At 36.9% G+C, this 18,974-nt stretch overlaps 1 protein-coding gene across 1 annotated transcript; it reads right to left on the reverse strand.

Moving 5' to 3' along the window:
• Positions 1–1,772: 1,772 nt before the first annotated feature.
• Positions 1,773–17,884, reverse strand: LOC306843496 (kinesin-like protein KIF26B; the record flags this gene model as incomplete). Its single annotated transcript, XM_079375022.1, has 14 exons — positions 1,773–1,966; positions 2,102–2,252; positions 3,981–4,150; positions 4,226–6,926; positions 7,124–7,283; positions 7,627–7,771; positions 7,997–8,177; positions 9,003–9,265; positions 10,473–10,566; positions 10,901–11,098; positions 13,165–13,336; positions 13,423–13,580; positions 16,292–16,666; positions 17,549–17,884. The coding sequence occupies 14 exons, from the start codon at positions 17,882–17,884 to the stop codon at positions 1,773–1,775; spliced, it is 5,298 nt and encodes a 1,765-aa protein (XP_079231148.1).
• Between the last annotated feature and the right edge of the window lie 1,090 nt (positions 17,885–18,974).

Genomic DNA, 18,974 nt, shown 5'->3' on the forward strand with positions numbered 1-18,974 from the left:
TTGAACGTGTAAATCTCTGCCTAAACAATTAAATGTTAACTAGCCTAGTATGCAAACAAATAAAAAAACACTTGTGCTTTGGTCATCCGAAAAGAGTGTAATTTAAAAGATAAAAAGAGTAATGACTTTGATCACTTATTTAGACTTATTTTATTCATTTAATGAGAAGGGCACACTTTTTAATGAAGCCAAATCGGTTTTTATTTTGTAACAAGTAAATACGTTAGTTGAACAACACATTTTGCCGCACATGCTGACGTATTTGTGTAATATGGAAAAATGGTCACTGAACGAGTTAGTGAACGAATCTGAACGAATCATTTTGGTGAACGAACGAAAAATGAACGAGTCTCTGGAAAGAACGAAAATTTCCACCACTAAACTGGAGCAGAAAGTAAACACAACCCTTGAAACATGGAGTCATTACGGTGGGCTGCTGCATGTCTGTACTGTGTCTGACTGCATAATAGGGAAGTTTTATCCTATTGTACCATCTGAGTGAACTCTGCATCTCATCTCAGCCAGGTAATATATTTTGACAGCACAATGAGCTTATCAGTTATGTCTGAATGTTTTAACAATCCTCTGTGAAAAACACAAACCACAGTTTTTAGTGTCTGTTAATGTTTTTTTAAGAAAATCATGTCTTATGCAATATATATAGGTATTATGCAAATAAATAAATTAATACAATTTCAGTAAAAACATGGCTTAAGTTAAATAAACACCAATAAAGTGAATAACAACCTTTTATTAGCACATACACATTAAGGATCAAAGGCATTTACAATAAACGTCACTTGCAAATTATTTGCTTTTAGTGCAACAAAATATACACTGGGTGTTAAAAGTGATTTCTTTACAGTGTTTTGCAACCTTGAAGGTGACTATAACTCTAAGTAAAAGTTGCTTTTACAGAGGTCATTTTATCCCCAAATAAAGGCCACTTTTTAACTTGGCTTACGCATTTTTTATTTCACACTAGTAATTTTGAAAAGTGAAATGAAGCCCCAAAGTAGGCCTATAAAGCCTACTGTGTGCAACAATAAAGTGCTAGAATGTTACAGCGAGTTGTTTAACAATAAATAGCACATCTTAAACAAAAAAATACTTGAAACATTAAAATATTGAAAATTTTTACAGCTGGACAAGCAGTTATTTTACAGGTCACATGCTCATTGCATGCTGTAGTAGGCTATGCTGTTAAAATGTGGTTAACCTAGTAAATATGCCAATAAGAAAGTTAACCCAGGATTGGCAAATATGCAATTGGAAATCTTGAACCCTGACTACCCAGAATTAACATTTGAACAGTAAAAAACATGGTTAACAATTTCAGACAGCAGTCTGCAGTCCAATGTGTTGTTTTGGCCTTCTCTGTGCTAAAGCTAACAACACAAACACTGACAGCAAATTAGATTTCAAGAAGAGCCTGAACAGCATCACTGGAAGCTTTCTTATAATGTAATGATTTTGAGATGGTTAGAGGATTTGTACGGAGCTCCTCAAGGGACATGAAGATAAATAAAATGAGAAGAAAAAAAAACGCTTTTTGCGTTCCTCCGAGTTTGCTCGCAAAACGTTTGTAATGGAAATAATATGAGGTGTGAGTAAAAACTACATTCCAGTTTTCAGACCACAAAAGCGTTTTCCCTCCCTTCTCATTTTTTTTCATCACCGTGTCTCCCTAGTGGCTCCGTACATTTGCACGCATATCATTTAATATATTGCATAACAGGTAAAAGTAGTCATAAAATCTTGACATGCTATATTCATGCGAACGCTGCGTGATCTACTGTGGACCGATGCTGTAACTTTTGTCTGCACTTGGGTATAACGTCAAAGCTGGTGACCATCAAGACATGTGCTTTACAGAGGTTAACATGACGCTCTAGCCGTTGAGTGACTTGCTCCAAAGCCTCTAAGTGCTCCAGGGAGTCTACCTCAAACGTTTGCCATAAGTCAACTGCAAAACACATCACACAAACAGCATAATAATTAATGACACAGTAAGCAGAACAATAAACAACCCTACATTTTTCTGTCCTACTGCAGTACTTAATGCTACTTAATATACATAAGCAAACATGTTAACCCTTACATTGACGGGTCCATTTTCCAGGGTCCAACATCAGATGATGCTTGGCATGTTCCAACTCTCGCCTGAGAGCATTATACCTGAGTCTCACCTCTGCTATTCTCTGCTGTCGATGCTCCAAGAATTTCAGCTTTGCACTAAAGAGGACTATACCCTGAAAACGTGGATGACAAAAAGTAAGTTTGCCTCCATATAAAATGTGAGTGAGTGGCCTATTACACCACAGGGTTTTATATTAAAGTAATATTACAGTTTTTCTAACACTTTTTAGCATTTTAAAACAAAATCAGACACTGTATTCAGCTATCTTAAGCCTAATTCAAATCTTAACCCACAAAGCCATCAAATACACAGATACACTGAATTACACACTGTGAAATTTATTTAAAACATATGACCATGACTGCTTACTACAATGAATGTGCAACTATACATTGTAAACTCTGCTAAATAATACTACTGCATAAACTAAAGTGAAAAATAAGAACAGAAAATTTAAAAAAACATACATTCCTTAACATACAGTTTTTGGTTTTGTGATAACAATATTGTTTTGATGAAATTGAGCACCATTTGAGGAAAAGTATCTTTACTACTTGAAAAAAAACTGTATATGAAACACTATATAAGAGAACACAACATTGTCAAAATTTCCTCAATGTGTACAATACATTATTGAATGAATAATTAAATACATTTTTGAATGAAACCTATACAAACAACACATCTGAAAAACAAAATGTAAAATATTTCCGAAATATTCAACAAAAAGTTGCATATTTTTCAGTAATAGAAAAAATAAGTGTATAAACACTTTGAGTCAGAGTTTTAAAAAATTAAGAATAAAAAAACAATGAGTGCCTTAAAGTTTTCTTAAGGCTGGAATACATTACACAACTTTTAAAATCGGACCAGATTTCAGCATTTACAGGTCATTATAAACACAAACTTGCACCTAAAACTCTGACTGCTTTGACTTTTGCCAACTACCGCTCTCCTACGGACTGCAAATTGGGTAAAAATCTAGGCAAAAGTCGTGTAGGATACCCTAGCCTTTACTTCTAGAAAACACTGTTTTGCGAAATATGCTAAATATTTTAGGAAATAGGCTCATTTTACAACTCACCTAGAGATAAACAGTTGAGTTTTACCATTTTTGAATCCATTCAGCCAATCTCTGGGTCTCTTGGAAGCACTTTTAGCTTAGCTTAGTATAGATCATTGAATTGGATTAGACCATTAGCATTTGGTCATCAAAAATGACCAAAGAGTTTCGATAATTTTCCTATTTAAAGCTTGACTCTTCTGTAGTTACATCGTGTACTAAGACAGACGGAAAATTAAAAGTTAAAATTTTCTAGGCCGATATGGCTAGGAACTATACTCTCGTTCCGGCGTAATAATCAAGGAACTTTGCTGCCGTACCATGGGTGCAGCAGGCGCAATGATATTACGCAGCACCTGAAAGTAGTCCCCAGCTAGGTAACTAATTATGATATAGCTGGGGACTACTAAATACTAAAATAATAAAAAAAACTCTTTGGTCATTTTTGAGCACGATGCAAATGGTCTAATCAGATTCAATAATCTATGCTAAGCTAAGCTAAAAGTGCTACTGCCAGGCCCAGAGATCGGCTGAATGGATTCAAAAACGGTAAAACTCAACTTGTTTAACTCTAGGGGAGTTGTAAAAAAAGTGGAGTGTTCCTTTAAGATAACTGGCTAAAGAACAGATGTTTGTGTCTAAGCAATTCAAAAAACTGTACGTGTTGAATCAAGCACTACCAATTTAATGGACCATACAACAACAGCAGTTTGTGAATGAAATATACAGCAGACAGACAGACAGACATTTTTTTCATTGACACATTTTGAACCTCACCTTGTTCCCTGCCCCACCTCTCTTCTGTACGCCATTTACATTATCAATCTCATAGACTTTAATTTCATAAGAGTCAGAACCACCCCGATCCACCCGGTGCGTTTTTGGCCCACTGACGGATCTCCTCAGTGACAGAAGGTTGTCTTGAGATGGACGTCTTAGACTGGACCCTGAGGACAAAGACAGGTGAAAACCATACTGTTTTTTTATGCCAGAATGCATTGATAAGAAAAAAAACGCCTTACCTATGTTTGTTCGTTTCTTGTTACTTCTCGCACCTTTAGCAGCACCGAGCGAGCAGCTCTGATCGCTGATGGAGTTGTGCGTTGAACTGCTGCTGATTGTAGCTTCACTGTCTCTCAGCATGCTTTCATAGCCACTACTGACCATACTGCTCCTGTTATAGAGTAAAGCCGTTTTACACATGGCAGGAGGCAGCTCTCCACTGAGAACACTGGTGGTATCGCTGGCATGGCCGCTGCAGTGGTGTGGAGTCCGTGGAGCTGTGATCCGGCTATATGGGGATGGCAACGTGTGAACGAAAGGTTTCATCGTCCCCAGTTCCTCACATTCATCTAAATCAGACCCACCTTGACTAAAAGCAGAAAGAGAATCTCTACTGCTTCTTAAAAGCTCAACTCTTCCTTTCCGGACTGCACCGGGTGACTTCAAACTGCCGTTGTCTTGACTTAGGGATAGGGAGTGTGTTGACCAGGAGCTTTGACTGACAGATGCTCCATTAGGAGAAAAGCTTGAGCTCCGGTTGATCGAGTGTCTAGTGGGTTTGGGAGACAAGTTTGGCATCTTGTGGATCATTGAACTGGGCATGAATTTATTAACGGTTGTGGTCTTAGAGTGACCGTTTTTTGATGGCCGGGTTGGATCATTAGCATCATGCATGGGGAAGAACTGTGGAACCCTCCCAAGACTCTGGCTAGCTCGACACCTTACAAAGTCCTCAAAGTCTTCTTTAAAACCTAGCGGGCTGGGTTGTGCTGAAATGTAATCTTCATCTAAAAGGCCTTTCGGAGCCATATCGATGAAAGCAGTCTCTTCAAGGAACTTGCTTTTAAGTCTTGAGCTAGAATTACCTTCCAAGCTTCCTGTTGAGCGCCCGCTCTTACTGTGATCCCATGTTTGGCTCCTGCCGGATAATGCTTTCAGTTTTACATTAAACAACTTGCTGCTCTCCTCAAAATGAGATTTAGTGTCGGTCTTAGTTTCAGTAGCCAGGTTTAGCATTGCATTTCTGGCTATTCCAGATTCTTTCATCTCTTTTCTTTTGAGATTGGGACTGTTTGTTGACGTTGATGGCATATTGTCTTTGGTCCATTCTACAGGACCGTCTTTCTTTGTATATTGTTTCTTCTCAGGAGTTTCTCTTGGACTCTGTGGGTTCTTTTGTTCTGTTTTCATGTGAGGGACATCCTTGACGTCTTTCTTGTTGTTTTGGCACAACCAGCTCTGCTCATGTTTAATTCCACAGGCGTATTTTCTGGACTTGGAGACCTCACAGGGAGGGTCAAGTTTAACCATGGCTCCTTTAGGTATCTCCTTCACATCTTCAGTCAGGGGCACCTCAGACCAAGTATCATGCTGCAGAAGGTTTTTCGAATCAATGAAGCCGCCTGCCTTGTCAATATGTGCATTGATTTTTGTATGTTTAATAGCTGCATCTGATGAGGCTTCATGCTCTGAAGTTTGTGCATTAGAGTTGGAACTATAAAAACTCACTGTTTGTTCTTCACCTTCGCTGCCGATAATCCTGACAGACTGACTTCCTGGCGTTAAAGCCTGGAGAGAGTGCGACTCATGAATACTTAATATTTGTGCCTTTCCTTGCTCAGTGGCCCCATTTATTGTTACCTCCTCAACTACGGTATACACAAGCTCATCATGTCCATTAAGATCCAATGGCTTCTGAACAGTCACAGTGATGGTGGCCCTCATCTCTTGCTGTTTTTTCCCTGTACAACGTGGAATGTCTCCATTCAAAGAGGCAGAAACAGCCAGTGGGGAGCTCAAACTGGAAGACAGGGATGATGAAAAAGAAGAGGACGAGGTAGACCTCGGAGAACTCTTGCCAATGGGAGATATTCTTGTCTCAGATTGCATTGTGGAATTATCTGATAATCTCATTTTACCTTGGTCTTCCAATTTCAAAGACAGTGCAGTGGGAATCATATTCATTATTTTATTATGAAGCTTAGATTTACTTAGAGATTGGCTAGACAGCATGGGATCACTCGGTTTGACAACATCTAGCTGTGGCTGAATAATCTGTGAATTGGCGGTACTTGGAATTTCTTCACTGTTGTGAATTATGGCAAATATTTTTGAGGAGTTTCCTTGTCTGGTACTATTGGGTTCTCTGTTGTTTAATGCTTGAATGTCCAATGAATTGGATTTCTTTTTGGTTTGGCTTAAGCGGGGTGATTTGCTCATAGTGTTCACTACCTGATCTTTGCATAGATCCAACTCTGTTCCGTCTATGTTTCCCAGTCGATTCTGGAGTTCTGCAAATGTGTTGCACTTCAGGCACTCAAAATCTGATTTGTCTTGCAAAATTGTTGGTGTTGACTCTTCTTTAGTCTTTTCTTTTGATATCTGCTTCATGCGATTGGCAACTGGTGGAGAGATTTCACAAATCTTCATCAGCGAGAGCTTTTTGGACTCCAATTTGCTCTTGAGTAAGGATGGAATAATAGGCAAAACCTCTCTGCTTCTATTTGTAACCTCTTTATCTAGGAGGCCAGAAGGATCCATAGATATAATGGTATCACAAGACTTATCACTCCCAGGGTAAAATACTGGATCACTTGAGAAACCAGGAGAGGAGAGATCTTGATCCAGTGTTCCCGTAGATTGGAATCTCAGCTTGGTGGAATTATTACATTTCCTCTCGTTGCCTAAGCTTCTTCCTCCAGGCGAGCTTGAGGAAGATTTCTGAAAAAAAAAGCAAAATTAAAATCTTAGCATAAATTCACAGCACTTGAAAACTGGGGAACATGTCCATAATTCAAAAAATAAGTAAACGTACATTTTATAACTCATATGAGATATATAAAACGATTTAAATAAAAAGTAAAGCATGGTCTAAATTAACAGAACCTGAAAACTGGTGAACATGTCTATAAGCATACCCTTATCTTCTTTTTCTGCCTTCGCATTCGAGTCACAGTCTGCATCGTACAAAGGCTTTGTGTAAGGTCCTCAGACAAGGTGGATATATGGGCAATAATTGTGGTAGAGCAGTTGACATTGCTCAGAGAGTCTTGTAATAGCATGGCTAATTTACTTCCCCTGCAATGAAGAAATGATCACTGATAATAAAATTTACTTAATTACTTTTTACTTAAAGGGATAATTCACCCAAAAAATGAAAATTACTCTATGATTTATTCACCCTCAAGCCATCCTAGGTGTATATGACTTTCTTCTTTCAGACAAATACAATCAGAGTTATATTAAAAAAACTCTTATTGTATTCATCTGAAAGAAGAAAGTCATAAACCCCTAGGATGGCTTGAGGGTGAGTGAATCATGGGGTAATTTTCATTTTTGGGTGAACTATTCCTTTAATTAAATCACTGTGCTTTACATTCATAATTTCCCACTTTTATAATTGAGATGTACATAGACGTACCTATTAGGGACGTGATTATGTCTGTTGAGATTGGCTGTGATAAAGTTTCCAAGCTCAGCGAGGCAGACTCCACAGTTGCTTCCTTCCCTCTCCCCCACACAGCTCCCTAAATCGATCAGGCTCAGCTTGCTTTGATCCACATTCACTGAGGAAAGTATATATTTAAATAACAAGGAAACAAACAATTTAAGAAAAAGGTCATATCATAAATGCAAAATGTCTTTTTTTATCAGGTATGAAATTTCACTCTCCTGGATTAGTATTGTGTGAGAAACGTCATCTAATAGACATTTGTATATATCAAGATATGTACTGAGAATTTGCTCATATACATCTCTATATTAGAGCAATGAAATGCAACTGAACTCACTCCCAGATTTGGTGCTGCTTCCTATATGCTGTTGGCGAACATGCAGGGTGAAGAACATGTGACAACAATGTGGTGGTCTCCCTCCACTGTCCACCATCCCACTGCGAGATGCAAGAGCTGCATCTAGTAGGAAAGCTGCTCTTTCTGGAGTTGGAGCATTTAGTACACTGTGGTTGCAAAGCTGGAATCAAGATAACAAAATCCAATAATGAAACTCTCAAGTAAATGGGAATGTCTCAATTAACATATCAATGAGTATGTATTAAATTTGTATTGATTGCTCATGAATATTGATAATACTCCATGCAAAGGGTTATAAATGTCATGCAAAATGTCGTTTTAAGGAATATTCCGGGTTCAGTAAACGTTAAGCTCAATCAACAGCATTTGTGGCATAATGTTGATTAGATTACCACAAAAATAATTTGCACCTAACTCTCCTTTTATCATAAATGCAAAAAATGCAAAAATTAGGGTTACATTGAGGCACTTACAGTGTAAGTGAATGAAGCAATCCACAAACATTAAAATAATCATTGTTTCAATATTATAGTCATAAAATGCAAACAATATGTGTTGATGTAATTTTATTTAACCTATTCTGTATTACATTACATTTTTCAATTGACATGACAACTGACCACCATAAACCTTACAATAACTATAAAAATGATGAAAATGGACCCCATTCACTTCTATTATAAGTGTCTAATTTATACTTTTTAAAGAAAACTTGGTTAGATTGATGATTCTTAAGATCGATAAGCTCATCAGCATTATGTCACAGTTGCTGTGGATTGTGCTTTGCTTGTATTGTACCTGGAATATTTCTTTAAATGCTACATATGCTTGAATTAAAATTCGGCTTTTCCATCATCCAACTATATTATAGGGAAATTTTCAATGCATTTGTGCCCAATACGCACAAAGCACTGACAAATAAATGGAAATTAAAAATAAATTAAAGTCTAGATATTAGAACAAAGGAAGTGTGATCAACACTTGCTTGTACTCCACAGACGGGGTCCTCTTTGAGGTAAGCATCTGGTTTATAGGTCTCCTTGCAGTTGCCCGTGTCAACATCAGCGAGTAAATCCCTGATGCCATTCTTTTCCCCACAGACCTCTACAGCTGACACGGAAACTGTGATGTTTGCCCATGTCTTGTCTTTCTTCCTGGTAATGAGCTTGAAAAGCCAAGATATAGCACAAGGAATGACTCCAAGGTTTTGAGTACAACCATCGTGGCCAATCATTGTATAAGACATTCCTGTAAACCAAAAGAAAGAAACGAGAAAGCCATTTTTTTATAACAGACCATCATTAGGCGGAAAATCCCCTCATAACGGTTTTGCAGAATAAATCGTTTTTTAGAATGACAAAAATCCACAGACTGAAATATGCTTAAATACGTGGTGAATGACTTTACAAACTGGGGTGTAAAATGCGTTGTGGCAATGTCACGACCAATTAAATGTAAAGCACTTAACTGGCAGTCAAGCTTGGGCCGGTTTAAAAGATTTATGATGTCTGGCTGGGAGCCAAGGGCCAACATGGAGACCGGGTAATTCAATCTAGCTAATAGAGAATGATGTCATACTCCAAATGCCATGTAGAGATTGTTGTCATGATTTTGGGTGTATAACAATTAATAACCTTAAAGGTAAATGACCTGTGATGCCCCACTGTGTAGCCTTTACATTTAATCCACATTCATTGAGAGGCTCCACAAGTCACACACAGTGGTAAAAACACATGTGAATCCGAACCTGTTTGTGTCAACAACTTTGGACGAAGAGCTACGGAAGCCTGTTTGCCTCAGAGTAAAAAATGAAAAGCTAATTGTGAGATGAGGTTTAAAATGAGAAAAAGCACTATACAGTCACATTGTGCTTCATGAAGATGCAAATATGAGAAATAAGGTTTACAATGATTAGATTTAATGTAATATTGCAAGATATTAAGCTACAATGTGAGATAAAGTTGTACTTGAAAGATATTAATTTGCAACTGAAAAAAATAGCTGCATTTACCTTTTTTGCGAAGTAAAACAAAACATTGATCAAACAAACTAAGCATCCTATCATATATCATCCTATTACATATTATTGGAGAACATAGCGCTTATATTGCATTTCATGGCAGTAGTCTATTATACAAATCTAATTGATTTATGTTACAAGCTATCAGAATTTCATCTCACTTTTTGGCCATATAGATAACATCAACAGCATTTTATGTCCTGAATAAAATCTTTTTTTTTTTTTTCATGTGTGAACACCATATTCTCACTACATCATAATATATGAGCCATAAAAAGTCTGACTTATCAAATGTGATACAAAACATAAAAGCAAGATTTTCACTTTTCACATATTTTGTTCAGTATACTTTTCCATTAAAAAAAAGAAAACCCTGACTTTTAGTTCATATGTCACGCTTTACAGGTTTAAAAGATTTTAATATCACTCACTTACCCACATTGTTTTGTCCAAAGCTTAGGATACAACCATCAGCTCCTGCAAGCACACACTGCAACACTTCACACAAGCTGTTCTCACAAACTTCTGCCTGAAAAATAATACTTCAACTTGTTTTTTGTTCTCTTTTTTATGACAAAACGGTTTCATCATTTGTCATCTGTATATAAATTACATGAACAATTCAAGGACCTTTCACATGGAATCTGTTTCTTAGGATGTGGAATTATTTATCCAAATGTGCATCTAACACTGCTCAGTTGATCGTACTGGATAAGAATATCCAGATATTGGATATCTGCACTCAAGTGACCAAATCTGAGAGTGTTGCAGATGTTTGGATAGTATGACTCAGATGGGCTCCAGACAATAGACAGATCAGTTTTCACATCATAAGACAGAAATAACAAAGCAGTGGCCCTGACCTGGGTTGAATCAGGGCCAAAGGCAGCATCAAAGGTGAAGGTCTTTGAGGAGACTGTAGTTCCAGCAGTCTGTCTCTGAGGGTTGAAGGTGGGTACGTTCAGCACTGTGATCTGTTTCTTTAGCAGGTCCAGTTTGAAAGAGTAGGACTGAGATGGGTCAGACACAGGAACCGAACACACTCGCAGCATCACTTTGACCTAGAATAGGGGGAACAAACCCAAAACAATATACTAATTGGATATTACATATAAATATAAAATATTTTGAAATTTACATAAAAAGTGCTCAATCCCATTTGGCAAACATACATATTTTCAAATATTTTTAAAAATGCCAAAAAATATATTTTGTTACTACAGATTTTAAAACATATTTACAATATATTTTCAAGATGTTTAAGTTACTTATATCTAATAAAATATTTTTTGTCCATCAATGTAAATACTGTATTATACTGTAATATGTATGCTTGCTCCAAATATAAGGTAAAATTCTATTGAAACCTTATATGTATTTATTTACATTATTATTATTATTATTATTATTATGTATTTTAGCTTAGGACATAGTTAAGTCCTACATTAGAGGATAGGACCGGTGAAAGAAAGCCAAACCACTGTGGTCAACATTGAAATCTCTGCTAATACAGAATATATTGCAGAGTATCAGACTTTTACTGCGACAAAACATGTTCCTTTAACTATAACCATAACGGTAATATTTAAAACTTAAAATATCCCACTTTCTATAAGCATGATGTCACTGAACACACATCTAAACCAGGTTTAGGTTAATGCTTTGTCTGATATCTAATGCATTTGTCCAGTGATATTATCTTCTCTGTCCTGAGTCTGTCAAATCATATTTACACCAAATGAATTATTTAAGAATCCATTATCTCTGCTACAGTTGCTGGATGTGCGGTGCTGAGTGCGATCTAGCTACCAGGTTCTACCCTGAGAGCAATATAATTTGAAACTCAAGACGAGTCCCATCAGTGTGAACTGTGGAGAGTGAAGTCAGGGCAAGCTACAATTAAACTAAATTGATTTCCCTTCCTCAAGGAGGTGGTGCGATGGAATGGGAAGGCCATTAACATCACGTTCAGAGGTTACAGTGTGAGCAGCTTCTCTAAACTGTGAGGCAGCTAGAAAGCAGCCACATCTCAAGGACAGACTGAATGACATCTAAATAATCTGATCAGAGGTGTGGTATCTAAGGAAGGAACATTTTTCCTTATACAGAAAATGGTACTCAAATAAAAATTGAAAATGATAGAGACTCAGTCATAATAGTAGCTTATTAAAGCTGTTTAATTTTACATGGAGGTCATGGGAGCTGTCATGTTAACATCACATGACCAGTCAAATACTCACTTCATCCTGCTAACTAAATAATAAATAATGGATGTATGCGAACAGAGATTTTTTTTTCACTATGGAAGATGTAATTCACCACTGAGGAAATAGTTCAGGGTCAGTAGGATTTATTTTGAAGAGAGATTAATACTTTTATTTAGCAAACATGGATGAAACTCAAAAGTGACAGTACAGGCTTTTACAATGTTTCAAAATATTTCTTTTTCAAATAAATGATTTTCTTTTGACGTTTATATGCATTGAATAATCCTAAAAATGCATCATGGTTTTTAAAAAATATATTAAGTGGCACAATGTTTTAAACATTAATGCAGAGTAATGGGTGCAGAAAATCGTATAGTTTATTAACATAGAAAACAGTTACTTTTAATTGTAATAATACTTCACAATATTACTGCCTTTACTGTATTATGATCAAATAAATGCAACCATTAAAAAAAAACTTACCAACCCCAAACATTTGCATGGTAGTGTAATTCTAACATCTTACTCATTATTTCTCACAATTTGCAACTTCTCTCTCATTCTCTCTCATCAAACATAATAGTTTATAATGTGACTTTATATCTCACAATTTCTTTATTTCCCTGAGTGTGTTTCAACTTTTACTTTTAACTTACAAACCTTTACTCTTCCATATTTCTACAATCTCTTTCTCAGGCATGCATATTTCTACAGTCAGTAACTGAAAACATAAAACAATTACATAACAGCAGAAAATATATCAATCTATGAATTCGGTCTATTACAAATTTAACAGCAAATTAACAACTACTATAATCTAACAATACAATATCACGTAATAATATAAGCATCCATACATTTTGTTGGTGTTAGGTAGCAAACATTCATCAATTAACGTGTAGTAAACATTTAAGCCATACCTTTCCCATCCCAGGTGTTTCCTTGCTCTTACTAGCAGCTTGAAAAATGTTTGCTGGTGCTAGAGGAGGAGATTTCTGCAGAAGACTGCTGAAGTTCATCATGCGTTGAGAAGCACTGCTCTCTGAGAAGTGCCTTCCTCTTCTAACCATTACATTCAACTTCTGTGCTGCCCTGTGGAAGTTCAGTGATTTGACAGAGTTTAGCTTAGAAGCTTTATCTTAGTTCTTTTTTTTAATTTTCTGGTCAGCACCTCTTACCTGACAAAGAAAGACAAGGCAGCAGATGTTCCTGCAGGGAGCAGAGAGGACATACTGGAAGAACGCGTCGGCTGTGTAGCGCCGTAGTTGCACAGTGCTGTAGAGGTCACATTCTCCTTTTCATTCACCTTCCCTGCATGCAAAGGACTCTGGGAGGACTGATAAAGATTTATCTTCACTGATATTGTCAGACTCCGTAATTAAAGGAATAGCTGACCTGCAAATAAAACTTTTCAGATTTTTTTTTCACCCTCAGGCCATCCAAGATGTAGAGTTTGTTTTTTCATCAAAACAGAAATTTAGCATTACATAATTTGCTCACCAATGGATCCTCTGCAGTGAATGGGTGCCGTTAGAATGAGAGTCCAAACAGCTGATAAAAACATCACAATATTCCACAAGTAACTCACACAACTCCAGTCCATCAATTAATAGGCATTTAAACCTTCTGGCCAAAATAGGAGTCCTAATCCATAACAACGCTTCCTCCAGTAAAAAGTCCATCACCTGTTGTCCTCTCACATCAAAATCCACCAACATATTTTTGATTGTAAATGTGCTTGATCTACATCCTCTCCTGATTCAGACAAGACAGCTTTTTCATGGATAGAGAACTTTTCACTTTAAACTCACATTTCAACTAAAGCAGTGGTTTGAAGTGGCTTTTTGATGAATTTGTTTATTACAAACACAGATTTTTATGACTGGAGACATGTGGATTACTGTGATGCTTTCATGAGCTATTTGGACCCTCATTCTGACGGCACCCATTCACTGCAGAGGATCCATTGGTGAGTAAGTGATATGATGCTAAATTCTGTTCCGATGAAGAAACAAACTCATCAACATCTTGGATGGCCTCAGGTTTCAGCAAATTTTCATTTTTGGATGAACTATTCCTTTGATACTCTAAACTGGATAGGCAATATGTTTATTTAGTTCGATGAATTTTACCTGAAATATGCCAGTGTGAACACTACACCCTGAAAATGAGTGTGTTTAATGCACTTGTAGTCAGACACTATTATTAGTGAAAGCCACTTCAAGCTGAGTCATATGTGCAGATGAAGTCATGAACCTCTTTATATGTATCTAGCATACAGGCAACGACTGCCTGAAGCTGCAGCCGTTGACGGGATGAGTCATACTTCAGCCCAAAATCGAACCTCTTCCAGGCAGAATAAAAATATTCAGAATGTATTTCTTTGCCCCTGTTCAAGAAAACCATCCCTTGCCTGCAGTCATCCGCATATCTAGAGTCACTCCCTGGCTTTATGTCTCATCAATGCTTCAATCCAGCCATGCGAAATAGGAGCGCCCTCTTTGCTCCCCTTCATTGGCGGAATATAACGCCAATTAGCGCTGGGAGCAACCCTTGGGCAGAGATGGCAATATTGGCTCTACTGTTATTTTCTTCTCCATCTCTGCTTTCTCTCTCTCACTTCTCTGTCCTCCAGAGAGAATCTAAGATTTAATTATGTGCTCATCTTTTTTTTTTTTTGCCGTTATGCTTTCCATGCTTATCTGTGTTTGCTATTTCAAATACAAACATACAAAATGCATGTCTTTTGCTTTTACTCCATTCATTAATCTTTTTTTTTTTAATTCCACTTCAAAGACTGAGTGAGTCAACCTTGGATGTTTGTGTAATGAAATGGAGCTGGACTAATGGACTCGGTCTGCTTTCATGCTCTCGGTCAGCATCATATAAGATCTGGTACTGAGTGCTGATGGAGCTGTCTGAGACGTTCACTCTCTGCCTCACTTCCATAATGTGTTCTCATGTCATCTGTATTTACGAGCGCTGTGTATGAATATTTCACTGGTCATTAAATATTACAGCGATATTGATCAAGCTTCTTTTTTTCTGACAGGCTTCTCTGTGGCATGGATAAAATGTGGGTTTAACCATTAACCAGAAAAAGTCCTGTATCATCTGCTTCTGGATCTAATCAAGGCCGACTAGAGAGTTGTGTATCATAAGACCACACATGTGTCCTGGTGAGTCCTGGTGAGCAGACATAGCTATACATATTTAATTTATACTCTTACATTATGCACATGGATGATGTTCCTGACATAAAATATGAAGAGCAGAGTGCTTCTTTCTTTACTAGAATTATTTGGAAAGATTGTAAGACTTTATCATGTTTTTAAAATAAGTGTCTTCTGCTCACCAAGGCTGCTTGTATTTGATATTAAAAATATGGTATGAATATTGTGAAATATTATTGCATTTAAAAATAACTTTTCTTTAAAATGTAATTTGTTACTGTGATTGTAAAGCTATTATTGTATAATCAGTAGTAATAATAATAAGCAATACTGCTTATTATTTTTGTGAAAACCATGATACATTATTTAAAGTCTTTGATGAATAGAGATTACAAAAGAACAATATTCATTTGAAATAAAAAATCTTTTGTAACAATGCAAAAGTCTTTACAGTTTTATCGAATAAATGTGTTAATTTCTTGAAATTAAACTTTTAAATGGTAATGTAGGTTTAGTATTATATTAAAGTGATAGTTCACCCAAAAATGAAAATTCTATCATCATTTATGCACCGTCATGCCATATCAAACTTGTATAATTATCTTTACTCTGTGTAACACAAACAAATATAATTTGAAAAAGTCAGTGGGGTCCAAAACAACATTGAACCCAACTAACTTTAATTTTATGGACAAAAACACTTTAAATCTTCTTTTGTATTTCACACAAGAAAGTAATATGAGCATAGAATGACATGAAGGTGATTAAATAATTTTGGGTTAGCCAACCTTTCAGACCTAAAGTGTTAGCTTGAGCAACAGCAATACAAACAGCAATAAATACATTCAAAAATGAAAAAAAAAAATTGGCCTACCGTTTGAGACATTGCATTGTTTCCTTTGCATGTGGACAGGGGCCACAGGGCTTCCAAATGCTGACGTCCTTTAATCCAGCAATCCGGTGCTGCATTGCTAGGCCTCTGATGGGGGTCTGAGACAACAGATCGGTGGCTTGAGGTTCTGGGGAGCGTTTGTGAGCCTGAGTCTAGGCTTGTGGATGGGATGTTGGCAGTGGTAGGTGGAGCCCATATGGCCCGGTCCTGGGTGAGGATCGTGCGGATAGCCTCCTGCTTCAGCTGGCTAAAGTGAGTGAAGCAGACGCCACAGCGTCCGTCCGCATTGCCCCAGGCTTCTACAGTACTAGCAGGTGGTTTCATGCTCTCATAAAGATGAATGAAAACTTTGGGATCCTGAGGCACAGAAAGAAAATTGTTATTGGTGACTTAACTCATCAGAACATATCAGAAACTGTGTTTATAATTACGTATATTTAAAGAAATCTTTTAACATGATTTTTAAAGCACAAAATTCTTTGGTGACATGATAAATAATCCCCAGTGTTGTTTTAGGGTCATTGAATATACATTCAATATTTTGATTCCGTTTTTATTTTCCATTTCATTTTAATATCACTTAAAGTTGTGTTTTTGTAATTTATAGCTATGTGTATGTGAGTGTGTGAGTGTGTGTGTGTGGCAACTATAAAATAAAATGTATGTTATACTTCATTTTATTTCAGCAAACGTTTATTTTTTTAAGTAAAAAAATTGTTTTAATATTAGTTTAGATTTTAGTTGACTATAATAGCCCATCCTATCTTTATCTTAAAGTAATTTCCCATTCCATCTTAAATATTATGGGAAAAACATTTGAGTTTACTAAAAAAAAATCAACTATGGTCCACTAACCTATTTTTCCCCACCACCAAATATTGAGACACATGCCATCCACAAATGCATCTCTGTCTCAGCTGATCACATTATAGTGCCATTTACTTTATTGTTCTCAGTAGGAACTGAGTTTTCACATCCCACCCATTATACCCATATTCTAGTGTAATCAAGGCTAGACGAGTGTCACATGAATCACAGACCAACTGCAAAAGCTAATCGATTTAAACTCGTTTCAGGGGAAGGGGGGAAAAAAGCATGAGCCTCATATGTAATTGAAATATGAGACAGACTGCTGATGGGGTGGATATACATGCAGCAGTCCACTAAACACCACCCAAGAAAATGCATGATAATCGTTTCTAAATGTATGCAAATAGATGATACAAGGAATACACTTACTTTGGTAGAAAGATTTTCGTCAGTTACTTGTTTTAACGCTTCCCTTTTGAAGACGTTGAAATGAGAGATGCACTTTTTGCACATATGTCCTGTGTCGAATAACGCCTCTCTTTTCGTCCCGGTGGACTTGATGGGGTTGTATTCAGGGGGGTAGCCGTTTAACGATTCTTTGGACCATTTTGACCGTAGGAGAGAGTTAGTGAGGGGTGTCGGGAAGGAGCTTGCGAACCCTGTCCAAGGTGCTGCATGGGAATCATATGCTGAAGAGCCAGCGCCTTCGGGCGGGAGACGCTCCTTCTGCGCTGCCGCTACGTAACCCTTGAACACGGTACCCATTGTAACGTTGCTCATCTGTGAACCGTAAACCACCCATATTAATTTTATTCAATATTCAACACTATATTTAGTCTTAATGGCATATAAGTGAGTTAACATATGATGCATATGACTTACAGTCGTACAGAAGTACTTAGTCACCTACCATGAACCGCTCACTGCCTGTTGTTTCACAGTATCCTGTTTGATTCTTCATATTCTGAATTAATAGACTCTCAATAAACTCGTTATTTCAACGCGTCCTGAACAAGAAGTTTCCATTCGTTTAAAAAATATATATATTATGTTTCACGCAAAAAAAGCTGACTTTACTTGGAAAAGAAAGAGACGCGTCGTCCTCGTAGCGCATGTTGTGATCTCGCGTACCGTGCTTTTATGTTCTTGGAGGACTAGCAAAAGTGAATATTTGATTTCTGTTTACGCAAATGCAAAAAGTCCTTGAATTAAATCATCCCTCGCGAGCTGTTCTGTAAGTTGCCGTTGTTTTTAATGCCCATTTTGAACTTTATTCCGTAGGGAAACTGTGCAAGCAAGGCATATATGATGAAAAAATGCTTTTTATAGCCTATTCATCCTTGGGTTGTTGTTGCATTATGTCTTCATCTTTTTTGTTCTCCGGTACAGTACCACCCACTTGTCATTGCTCTAAGGAATTGAGATCACAAACACTGTTGTGGTTACAATATAGTGAGATTGATCATGAGATATAGCGCCACCTATCGACTAACATTTAAATCTGCAAACGGCCCACATGAGGATTTATAGACTAGCCTTCAAGACACTGCAAAGTTTGGAAATTTCATCAGTTTGTGATGAAAAAATATAATTGTGTATATATATTAGGATGTGTTGTGTATTCTGAGATGAAATACTTTGTCTGTTTTGTTAAAGGTGCATTAATCAATTGTTTTTCAACAATTAAAGCCTTATCCCCCTTTTTTGCCTTATGTCGGGGGTCTTCTACTCCACATTTGAGCTAAAAGACCCACCAACATGGGGCAAAAGATGGGGAGGGGGTTACTAATTGTTGAAAAAGTATTGACTGTCATAGCCTACATACATGCAGCATCATATTTGAACATATGACTAT

The sequence above is a fragment of the Barbus barbus genome, assembly GCF_936440315.1.
Source record: "Barbus barbus genome assembly, chromosome: 24".
Taxonomy (NCBI): Eukaryota; Metazoa; Chordata; class Actinopteri; order Cypriniformes; family Cyprinidae; genus Barbus; species Barbus barbus.